Source organism: Salvia miltiorrhiza, chromosome 3 (assembly GCF_028751815.1).
Source record: "Salvia miltiorrhiza cultivar Shanhuang (shh) chromosome 3, IMPLAD_Smil_shh, whole genome shotgun sequence".
NCBI classification, from domain to species: Eukaryota; Viridiplantae; Streptophyta; class Magnoliopsida; order Lamiales; family Lamiaceae; genus Salvia; species Salvia miltiorrhiza.
The window spans coordinates 14,545,603-14,557,596 of NC_080389.1; the positions used below are offsets into that span (position 1 = coordinate 14,545,603).

At 35.7% G+C, this 11,994-nt stretch overlaps 1 protein-coding gene across 1 annotated transcript; it reads right to left on the bottom strand.

Annotated features, from left to right (window-relative positions):
• Positions 1-262: 262 nt before the first annotated feature.
• LOC131017771 (phosphatidylinositol 4-phosphate 5-kinase 8-like) lies at positions 263-10,330 on the bottom strand. The gene is made up of 13 exons (XM_057946493.1): positions 9,854-10,330; positions 9,640-9,761; positions 9,471-9,555; positions 9,241-9,316; positions 9,052-9,098; positions 7,845-8,909; positions 7,570-7,737; positions 6,506-6,671; positions 5,536-5,646; positions 5,241-5,428; positions 2,457-2,611; positions 1,755-1,923; positions 263-683 (listed from the first exon to the last, which is right to left on the bottom strand). The coding sequence occupies exons 5-13, from the start codon at positions 9,066-9,068 to the stop codon at positions 404-406; spliced, it is 2,319 nt and encodes a 772-aa protein (XP_057802476.1). The 5' UTR covers positions 9,069-9,098; positions 9,241-9,316; positions 9,471-9,555; positions 9,640-9,761; positions 9,854-10,330; the 3' UTR covers positions 263-403.
• Between the last annotated feature and the right edge of the window lie 1,664 nt (positions 10,331-11,994).

Genomic DNA, 11,994 nt, shown 5'->3' on the forward strand with positions numbered 1-11,994 from the left:
TCATAAACAATTAAAAGTTTGTTGTTTTACAGGTAGAATTTTTTTTAGAGGTTAAAATTAGTATATACTCAAATTTTATGATTTTATAAATAAAATCTTTCGTCAGAAGTTAAAAGCAAAATATGCTCAAAGTTGGTGATTCTATAGGCCATTAACCCTTCAAAATAACGCTATAATTAATTAGGGATATCACCATCCACCACAACTTTTCACAGCAACCTTAACTGTATATTCAAAACAAATTTGCAAATTAACTCATAACTAAAGCTAAGTACTGAATCGATTACCAAAACAGAAGGTGAAAGATACAAAAATAATCTTAAATATGCTTAACATGTACACAGAGATTACAAATACAATCACCTAAGAAAACCAATTGGTGATCTGAAGGCTCTCTATCCCGTTACGGTTGAACAGGAAAGATTTTCTCTAGGAAGGTAATGAAACGTTTTGAATAAATCTTTGGCTCTACAACAGAAATTGACATAGGATCAAACTTAAGAGATTTACACGCGTGTTCGATCTTCTTTTTCATGTTGTATTCCTGTAATATGTCGATTACGCCAAGGTATAGAACGACGTCGTACACCTCAAAGAGCTCAGTTTCAGCGTTATCGGTCTCTGCCTGCACGATTTTGTGATTAGCCTGAGCCGGCATGTTTACTCCTAATTGCACCCTCAACCTGAAAATTTAAAGCTAATTAACACTGAAAACTTAATTTATTAAATACGTATACAGGGGCTTCAGTTGAGACTAACATAACACAGATGAGACAAACATAACAAAAATAACAACAATAAACATAAACCACCAAACCCCAACAAGAAATTTACTGTGACAGGGCTAATCAAATCACCACCATAGCTATATAGCCTACACATAAAAACCTAAGGGGACGTTTAGGACTAGACTAGATAAAATAAAAATAGTATAGGCTAATCCATTATTTACTAAGATGGATTGGAACTTCGGGATATCTTAAGAATCTTGATAATCTCTACTGTTTGAGCTAATTTTGCTTGATTGATAAGCATTGAAAAGTGGGATTGGAGGTATTTTACAGTTTTTTATACATTCCATAATTATACCAGCCAAATAATCACCACACAAAATCATGTTGTGGTTACCACCACAATAGGCACCCTTTGGAAACCACAACCCAACCAGAAGGCTACGGACTGAGCAGCTTGAGAATCCATCAACTTCTCACACACATCATAATCACGGTAAAAAGACTCCAAATGACATTTACATCAATTGTGACAAGTTTTGACTTTGAATAAGTGATACTGATGTTACCAAAAAAAAAAATCTTACAAGAACTATTTTACCTAATGATATCTGGTAAATTAGGGTTCAGTTTTCCTATATGAATTTAACAAGTTGGAGCTAGCTTACAAAAAATTGCTTATATGGCAGTAAAAAAATTGGATATGCAGTTAATCAGAAATTCAGGTCACCCTTCTTCGTAACTTTAACAATTCAGCAGTACATATGAGAACAAATTTAAGGGCCGTATATAATACTCCCTCCGTCCCAAACGAAATGTCCTGTTTTCCTTTTTGGGTTGTCCCAAACGAAATGTCCTGTTTTCTTTGTTGGCAATACACTCTCTCTCTATACTTAATATTTAAATAATTTCCACCAACCCACTTTATCTACTTTATACACATTTCTTAATCTCCGTGCCGAAAAGAAATAGGTCATTTCGTTTGGGACGGAGGGAGTAGAAAAGTTATAGAAAGAAAATCACCTTCCAGTGCCAGGAAGAAGAAGATCGGCTTCTTTGTCGCCAATAGAGTATGCTTTCAGTGTATCACCCCGAATGTGAGGACCTGGTGCAATGCTGACAGAACCAGGCTCATGGGTGACTAAGACTAAACCCCTTGGAGGAATTAAGATGTCTCCTTGAGAAATCACACCTTGAGAAGGAAACCTTTATTAAAATTGACAATTCAATTGAGAAAAATTTGATACAACAATCTACAGCCAAGTTTCCTCTACTAGAAAATGGAAATGAGGATAAAAGAAATTAGAAGAAACAGAGACTATGTTACTGTCTTGTGTTTTTGCTGAGAAGATTTGATGTATAAAAGTAACATATTATAATGGTTTTGGTTTGTGAGAAGTAATTGAGAAAGAAAAAATTATCACAGAAGAAAGACGAACATAGCCAAGAACCACTTTCCATTTGAATCATCACAAAGCAACACATTAAAATGGTGACAGATATCACAGACTTCTTCAAAATTCACAACTTAAAAGGGGAGTTTTAAAAGGTACAAATCGTGGTCAGAATTCGGTATTTTCATAATATCTCTACTAATCAAGATAAATTGGTATCAGCACTTTGACTTTTGACACTAAAAAGTGTAATCTCAGTAATAGAACCAAGCCCTACAATTTAAGGAATATATAATCAGCCCAAACTGTTCCTCTAAGAAGCTAAACTTACCATCAGCACTAATAGTGTTCGCAGCCTGGTGTTGTGAATCAGGAGGTTCTAATAGCGATCTTAGATGTTCAGGTGCTCTAAAATGCAAGCCCAAGAGGAGGCTATAATCTATTATATGCTGAGATTCCAAGAATGCAGAATCAAGAGATAGTTGCCTGTAACAATAAAATATAAGAGAAAAATTGTTAGAAATTCAAATACACTGTTTATGCAGAACAAGCAGAGGGCCAACTTTAAGCATAAAAAAATGATAGGGCACTCATTAAGTCTATTATTGTCAATTGGATTTGTATGGCCACTAGATCACCAAAAAGTCCTCAGCTAATTCAAGTCATCTCCGCTGCAAATGCTAGAATGCTGTAAAAATTGGACAAACATTTGGAGAATATTTTGAATAACCAAGTCTCATGCTTCATGACAAAAAAAATTAGTGAAAATTGGCATGTATCCTTGTTAAGGAGAAGAAACTAATTGAACATAATTTTTAATGATTTTTTTTTTTCCATTTTGCTCTTGCTGATCCAATAAACTTGACCATCTTCCCTATCTTCCAATCTATTGGTGATCTCAAACTGCAGTCTCTACCATTAGAAATGAACAATGCTCAATGTTTTGTTAATCTAAATTATGAACAACCACATGAACCAGCTTTATCCAGGCAATGATATCTAAAGATAAAAGTCTTAACCTTATGATGAAAGTAAAATAATCTAGTTGCAGTTATACCATTATTATTCAGATGAAAGCGCATATATATTTATAGTAGCACAATTTTATTTTATTTTGTTGGAGAATGGGGGGATGGGGTCTCGTACCCTGGTTACTCACCGTTTTAAAGGCTGTTTAGAAATGTTACTCACAAGAAGTTTCAAGAGAATATATGAACAAAGAAGTTCCTTGCCTGGGATGGGATGGCTTACCTAGTTAAAAAGTTGAATTGAAATATAGTGAAATTCTCAACGCATCTACATATCATTTTTCTGACATTTTCTGTCTGGACACAACCAATATGCATTTTTTTATCACTGCTTCGTCATAGAAAGTCATTGAGGTACTATAAGTTTTGTGTCCTTAGGTAATGCCAAAATGCAGATTGTTTCTTTTGGAGACTGAGGTTTTGGGGAATATAAAAAGGTACAAAAATTTATAATGAAATATAATATAGTGCGAGTGGCAATGCATTAGAGAAGAAAATACAAGCAACAATTCTAATTGTGGTATATACCTAACATCTCATAATATGAATAATTAATTGGCACTAGGAAAATATAGATGCTGCAACCAATACTTTGGCAACTAGGCATTAGGCCGAAGATTTGAAAAAGGAAGCATGCTCTGATTTGGATAATTATCACATTTTTCTGAATCTTTCCTGTTTGATGCATTGACTTTCCTGTGCTCCAATTTAAGTTTTAATACATGAACCTCAAGCCAACGTAATAGGTGTACTTATCACCAGTGATCTTGCATGCAAAGGCAGGAACTTGCATGCAGTATCCTCTCTCCTGCAACTGCAATTGGTTCTAAATTTATTGACAAGTTCAACTAGCTAACAAGGCAGAATATTAACTTCACTTTAGCACATTAACGACTAAATTTTTAGTAAAAGGATTATTTTCCGATCATTAACAATGAGCTAGTGAAAAGAAAATAAGCACCAGAGTACGGTACCAACACTCTTTCATCATTTATATTTAGAAGTTTTATTACTTCCTCCGTCCACAAAAAATAGTCAATTTTTACCATTTTGGGATGTCCACAAAAATTAGTCCCTTTCCATTTTTGAAAACTATCTATCACATGACGCCATGACGGGCTCTATTCTCCACTCGCAATACAATTAATTATTATTATAAATACTACTCCCTCCGTCTATGAAAGAACTTCCTAGGAGGGAGTGGAACGGGTTTTAAGAAAAAATGTTGTTGAGTGTATTGAGAGTGGATAAAAGGTAGTTGAGTGTATTGGGAGTGGTGAAAAGATGTTATAATTAATATTGAGAGTTGTGAAAAGTGAAAAGTAAGAGTAATTATAAGTGGTGGGGTATAGTTTAAAAATAGGTATGAATTTTTTTTTGTGAGCCTCCCAAAAAAGAAAGATAGGAAGTTCTTTCATGGACGAAGGGAGTACTTTTTAAGTGGGATCCTTTCTCCACTCACAATACAATAACCATACCATCTCTTACTAGGACTATTTTTTGTGGACGGAGGTAGTATTTCATTTATAATTCATTCTTCACTAGGCGGGTAAAGCCAGATGCATGTGCACTTTACCAAAAATACTTCATGTGTGTCAGACACAATCAGCCCCAGACTACCAAGGGAACTAAGAAATCAAAACTTTCATAGCATGATCTAGACATGCTAAATGTCCATAATATGTGATTTTCTAGATTTCAACTATTTTCCACCTTAACTAAGTTATCTAGAGTTCAACTTTTTTCCATAAGCTACCATACCTAATTTATAGCATGGCTTAAATTAACAAAGCCTATAAGCATTTCTTCAAGCTAACGTGGGATAAAGCCCCAACTGTGTTTCATTATACTAAAAACTTTAACTAACTGCAGATGGTACTTTTAAGGAAGCTACATATTTAGTCTCTACATCCCATAGTACAGTTCTCGACTCTTCCTGGATACCAAATGGCGTGTATTACGGTCATATACGCATGCAAAAGAAATCAAGACGAAGGTATAGTATGTAGATCAGATCATCAGAGACCACTCGTCGATGAGAACAATGAACTTGACAGTAACAAAATTAATTATAAGAGAGACTTTACCTAAACAATGCCTCATGCAATGACCTGTCCATATGAAACTCATAAGTCAAATCAAGATCTTTCAATGTAGTGGTCTCATCAATCTTATCTTTGTTTGTGAATCTGCCCTGAACCGAGCCCTTTAAATCATATCGTTGATGTATTCTTAATTCAGTACAGAACATATTCCCCATGACCACAAAGCGGACCTGTAAATAGAAGTTATTGCAATATAGTAAAAACTAGTAATTCCCTTTATATCAAAACCGAGCCCATCTGTAGCAAGTAATTGGTCATATTCATGGATAATAATAACCTTTTTTCCACGCCTTAATGTTATCCTGTGTGTCCCAAAGAACTTAGTAATGAGTGTGTTATCATGCGCTTGTACATGACTATAATAGTGAGGCAACATCTTCAACAACACCTGTGCAACATTGAGAACAAGAAGTCACTTAAATTTGTAAACTAATGTGGAATAGCAATTTAGTTAGCAAACTTATACCGAAAACAAGAAAACAGTCACAAGTGAATTACAGTAAAATAATATATATATATATATATATATATATAGGGTGCGGTTATTGTGAGAACCACACTTATCGTGAGAACATAAGAACCATTAAAATCAATGCATCTATTATATAAATTAATGCATTCGCTATTAAATTTAATGCATCCGAAAATAATAAAATTTTTGCTCCCTTCAGGATTCGAACCCAGGATCTGCATTCATCCACCAAGATGATGCATCCACCGTAGATCTTGATGATCGAATGGTTTAAAATGGTTCTCTGTTCTAATTTTATTTAGTGGTTCTTATTTGAACCTCTCCCTATATATATATATATATATATATATATATATATATATATATATATATATATATAAAATCCTATTTTACCACATTAAATTCTGTATAATCGGAAGATAGCATAACCAGCACTCTAGCCCATTCACCACTATTCTGCCTTTCACCAATTCTTAAGCCAAAATCCACACCTTTCCTTCCCATCACCTAATGAAGTAGGTTTATCCCTTAAATTGCATCCAGAGTTAAGTCAATGTATAGAATAGGGTCTCCAATTTCTTCAAGCATTTCGCCCTAGAGCATCTAGTGACAATCTCAATAATCAATATAAGTGCTAACAAGGGCTTATTATTGTTATTATTATTAAATACCGCCATTCTTTATCCATCATAATGACAGGTATTTATTAGATCTCTGAGTTCACAAGAAACACAAAAGAGACATGTAATGGAGGAAATTCATTCCATTATGTCACCTTAAGCTCAGATTTTTTCAGTGTCTTGATTACGAATCTATCATCATGAGAAAGATAGAAAATGCTTCCACTTTTTCCTGGGGAAGAAAGCTCTCTCAAACCATCATCACCACATATGGACATCATGTAATCTGCAGCATTCAACTTGAATAATTCTCTCAGATTCCTGAAAATGAGACCCACATGGACATGTTAAGTCACTGAAAAGCGGCATCCAACTTAGAAATGCTTTCACAACAGAAGGCGCCTGTTAGAGTAAAGGAGAATTCAACTCAAGAAATAGATTAGGAATAATAATTGAATAAACGCAATCCAATGAAACACAAAGAACAATCAGAAGAGAAGCTCTCTCCTGCCCAAGCACGAAGTATTGTTTCTTGATCAAACTTCAAAGACAAAATCCTAGACGAGTACTTCTCGCAAGGACAAGGACTCCTTTTATTCTGACATAAGTCCTCTGAAGAGAAGGACTCCTAATCTGATATGAGTACTATAAGCGAACAACTCCTAATCTTTTAAGACTATAAAGCCCGTAAAATGAAGCTATAGTCCATGCCCATAGCTAAAAATAACTTGTCAACAGAAATACTACCTCCTTCCACCAAGAGTATACAATAATTATTTGATTTGACGTCCACAAAGAGAACTGTTTTCTTTTTTTGACATAAACCCACTTTTTCTTTTTAACTACAACCACTCATTTCTACATGACCCCCCTACACTCAATTCAACCACAACCACTCATTTCTACTTAAAACATATCTACCAACCATTTTATTAAAACCCGTGTTGAACAAAGTAATATACTTTTGATGGACGGAGATAGTAACTAAATTAATAAAAAGCTACGGGTCGGATACTGCTATGATCGGCCCTTTCCCTTTGTGGCATAAACTTGAGGTATAACACTGCCATATTTAATGTAAACTTCACATAAACTTCATATTTAATAGCAAAACACTCATAAAGACTTTTACATGCACGCTCTACTACTGGACTAATAGAAAAGGCGAGGATAATAGGTCTATGTCAAATCTTCCTCTATAGAAAGGCCTAATACATACCTGAAGACCATGGGACAATAGTCCTTCCAGTAAAAGTCGATAGAATGGTGCGGGGGAGTCAATTGAGAACCCTTTCTTGGAAAATACATTCTTATTCTTGCTTGTTCTCCAAAATCAGATGATCTGACTTCCCGCATAGGAACCGGTGTGATCTTTCCAACAGTATACCTGTCAACTTCACATAAGATATTTGAATAAGGTATTCCACCATTGAAATACTGAATGTACTCCTTATAGCAGACTCTTAACAAAATTTAGAACCTTATTTTGCATACCTGATACCAAGTTGCAAGCTAAGCATCAGAAAATAGCTCCTGTGGCCTTCAAAAATGTTGAAACATGATTTCTTTTCTACAGCTTTTGCAAATTTGAGGCGTTGCTTACTTCTATGAGATAGTTTGGATATATTTCTAACCCTTTCTTTCATAAGGACTCCTTGCATGTATTCCCTCTCATATGCCACAGTATTGCTGTCTGGTTCAGTTTGACCATCATGAGAGCCATTAGATGTGACACTGACTGATCTCTCATGTGGCGTCATTTCTCTCAATGAATCAGTTCTGATCAGCTCGTCATTCAGCAATGTAGTTTTATAAGAGAGTCCACCAGAACCCTTTCTAAAGCTAGATGAAATTTTATCAGATAGACTTCGCTTTACACTAGGTATCATAGATTCATCTAAATGATCTGATGACAGCTGAGATAGCAATTTATTCCTCTTGTCTTTGTGCCTTTCAAGATTAAGTTTGCTTAGATGCTTATTTCCGGCAGGATAAAATGTTCCAGATCCATCTTTCAGCCCTTTAGACCATGTTCCAAAATAATAACTTCCATCAGAAAATCTATAGCAGCCTGACCCATCTCTCAACCCGTTCAGCCAAAAGCCATCAAAAAGATCTCCATTAAACCACTTCATAAGCCCTCTACCAGACATTCTACCATTTTTCCAATTCCCAATATATATGTTATCATTACTCCATGCATACCTACCACTGCCTTCTCGCACTCCTTCTCTCCAACAACCATCATAAATGTCTGAATTTGAATACTGCTTCCGCCCAATGCCATGTTGAGAATTCATCTTCCAAGAACCTCTGTACGTGGAACCATCGCAACCAATAAAAGTTCCAAAACCATGAAGATAACCTCCAGAAAAATCACCCTCATATATAGCCTGTGAGGACCAACGGATCTTCCCTTTCCCTGCCATCTTTCCTTCTTCCCAGTCACCTTCATAAATGGTTCCATCTAACCATGTATACTTACCTTTTCCATGGGGAATCATTCCCTTAAAAGCACCACGATAGACATCTCCATTCGAAAATACCTTTTCAGAGCCCCTGTAAATAAAGGTTACTAATAAGTTGGCACCAGGTCTTCCATATAAGTAAACAGAACTCTTAACATCATTTATAGCCAATATTCAAAAAAAAAACATCATTTATAGCCTGCTTAAGCATCAATAAGGTTTGCAAATTGTACCTCTCCTCATTTTCCATGACAGAATGACCGACTCCTACTAAAGCTAACTGCAGAAACATTCAACACAATATAAGAACCAATTCTATGTGATTCAAATAACTAAAGGGTTTCACAGGAATGCATGCACAATCCTCAACGTGCAACCAGATAACAAAATCATGATAACTCCAATTATCTATTTGTATCTACCTTTCTGCAGTGATGTTATGGTATTTCCTATGGTTTATCCTGATATGAAATGGCATGTATTCTTTGGATTTTGAACCTATAAAGAAAAAGAAAATCACAAATTAATTAAGATCACATTGTTACTGTTCAGCCTAGTATATGATTAAAACTTTCATCAAAATAAGTAGCTGACCCGAATATTATATGGTAATTAAAACATCTATATCTATATATATATAAAAAAGCTCAACCTGAGCCATTTTGGCCGGAAATTGAGGAACTCTTTTAACGAATATGTCTCTTTATATCCATTGGGTAAAATCTTCATATCCACACCTACATGGTTCTCCAAGAAATGAATAAGTACAAATACCAGTTGGCACAATACTTTGGGGCCAAGAAATGAATCAGTATAAATACCAGTAGCCCCAACAGTTGTATCATTCGCATAAATCAAGGAAAGAGAAGAGATAGAGAAAGTGTGGTCAGTAGATATGGCTAATCGGTTCGACGGCGACGGATCGGCTGAGCTGATGAAGAAGCTAAGAGAAATAAGCAAAAAGAAAAAAGAAGTTATTGTGAAGAAGAATCACAGTAGAAGCAGCATCTTTTATTTTTGACTTTCTATAGTTACCTGCTACTGCTTCTAACAGTGGCACCAAGGACGGAGAAGGCGGGGGTCGGTGAGACCAGAGGCCAGATTCTGACGCAGGCGTCAAGGACGGATGAGGCCGGGCGAATCGGAGCGACGTGATAGACTGAGCGGGTCGGCGGCGCAGATTTTGATCAGGCGCCAAGGACGGAGGAGGCCGGACGTGTCAGAGCGACGGGAAATTTTGGTGATGGTGGACGGCGGGGAGATGGTGATTGTGGCGACGGTGTGGAGATGGAGCAACCTCGCCGTTCGCGGTGAATGATAGAAGGGGGAATGCCAAGGAGCGAGAGGCAAGAGGGGGGAGATGACGGTGGTGGTGGTGGCGGTGGCTGAGGGCGGCGCCCTTCGCCGGAGCAGGAGGCGGTGGAAGAAGATGAAAGAAAACAAAATGCAAAAACAGAATGAAGAAGAAGAGCGGCGCTGGAGTAGAAATTAGGGTTGTAGCCGCAATTCATCATTTCATACAAGTGATAATTAGAATGGACTTTTAATGACTTTGGCACTCTCCCGGGTAAGGTTGCACCGTGCAACTGATTTTTGAATGACACTAAAAGTTACTTTGTATATTAAAATAGTGTCATTTGAAAATATTCAAGTGTCATTTCCAAAAGAAGTAATGCCATTTTAAAAACCAGTTGCACGATGCAACTGATGTTACAAGAGTATTTGTGAATGACTTTTGATGTTGGGCCAATTAAGAATGGACTTTTAATTATATTATAGTAGTTTGCAATTTTAAGAGTGCAAAATTTTAAAGGGTCGTTGATTAAATAAGAATTGTTAAATTAAATTAGCTTTTATTTGTTAAATTAAATTAGCTTATTTCCAAAAAAAAAAACTTCTTAAATAAGGGCAATTGATTTAATAAGAATTGAGCTTTAATTTTTATTTCTTTTTCTGTATTTTAACTCCTCCAATTATTTCAAGAAAATAATTTCTTGATGTCTCCGATAACTCCTCCAACAAAAGCTAAATATATTGTTCTATATTCATATAAAAATATGGATTACTGAATATTATGCATTAATAACATCACAAATTCTCCTATGAGTCAACGGCTAGTGCCGCCGGACCTTCATTTTCCGGCGGCTAGTGAATTTTTTCATATTCATTTCATGTTTTACACATAATCAAGGTATCTTAAGTTATGTTATTCTAGTCAACGACTAGTGCCTGCGGAAAGTCAAAGATTAGCGACTAGTTGGCTTTTTGTCATTTTTTTGATGTTTTACATAGGCTGCAATTGCTATCCAAATGAAAACCATTTATGGTTGACCTTCATGAACACAACACTTATTACATTAATTTTGAATATATATATATATATATATATATATATATATATATATATATATATATAATGTTATTTTTCAATTCAATATCAATTGCATCCTACATAAAACATGAAATTAATCTGAAACAACTCACTAGCCGCCGAAAAATGAATGCCCGACGGCACTAGCTGTTTACCAAAAAGTCAACGGCTAGTGCCATAAACAGCTAGTGCCGCCGGACCTTCATTTTCCGATGGCTAGTTAGTTTTTTCATATTAATTTCATGTTTTACACATAATCAAGGTATCTTAAGTTATGTAATGCTATGTACTCAACTTTGTCGTAAACATTCTTCGGATTGTCTAACTTCTCATTCTTAATTACAACTCATAGTTGTGTATTACATGTCAATGGTGGTTAATTACAACTGCTCGTCGCCACCCGTACCCGTGCATGATCTACGTGAGTGACCAGGCTCACCACATATACCACACTTTTTCGGTGCTCGTTTTCTCCGACTACTTGATGCGTCTGTTATAGTAGTCCTTTGACTCGTCCTCTCACCTACTGAACGAACTCGAGTTATTTTTGGACGACAAGCTTGTCGCCAAGAAAGGGGTGGCAAAACAATCTCAATAGCTATTTCAAAAAGAATGTCTCAATGCTCCAAGGGAGGCAAATGATTAACGACACCATAGTATGTATTAACCAGTGAACTTCGCTTGTAGTAATTGTCCACATAGTCTTCCATTGACTTGTTTGTCCCACTGCAAAAATAATTATTATATTTAGTAAGCCTCTAATAAGTGTAATTTTATAATAAATAGAAATAGCATACATAATGGT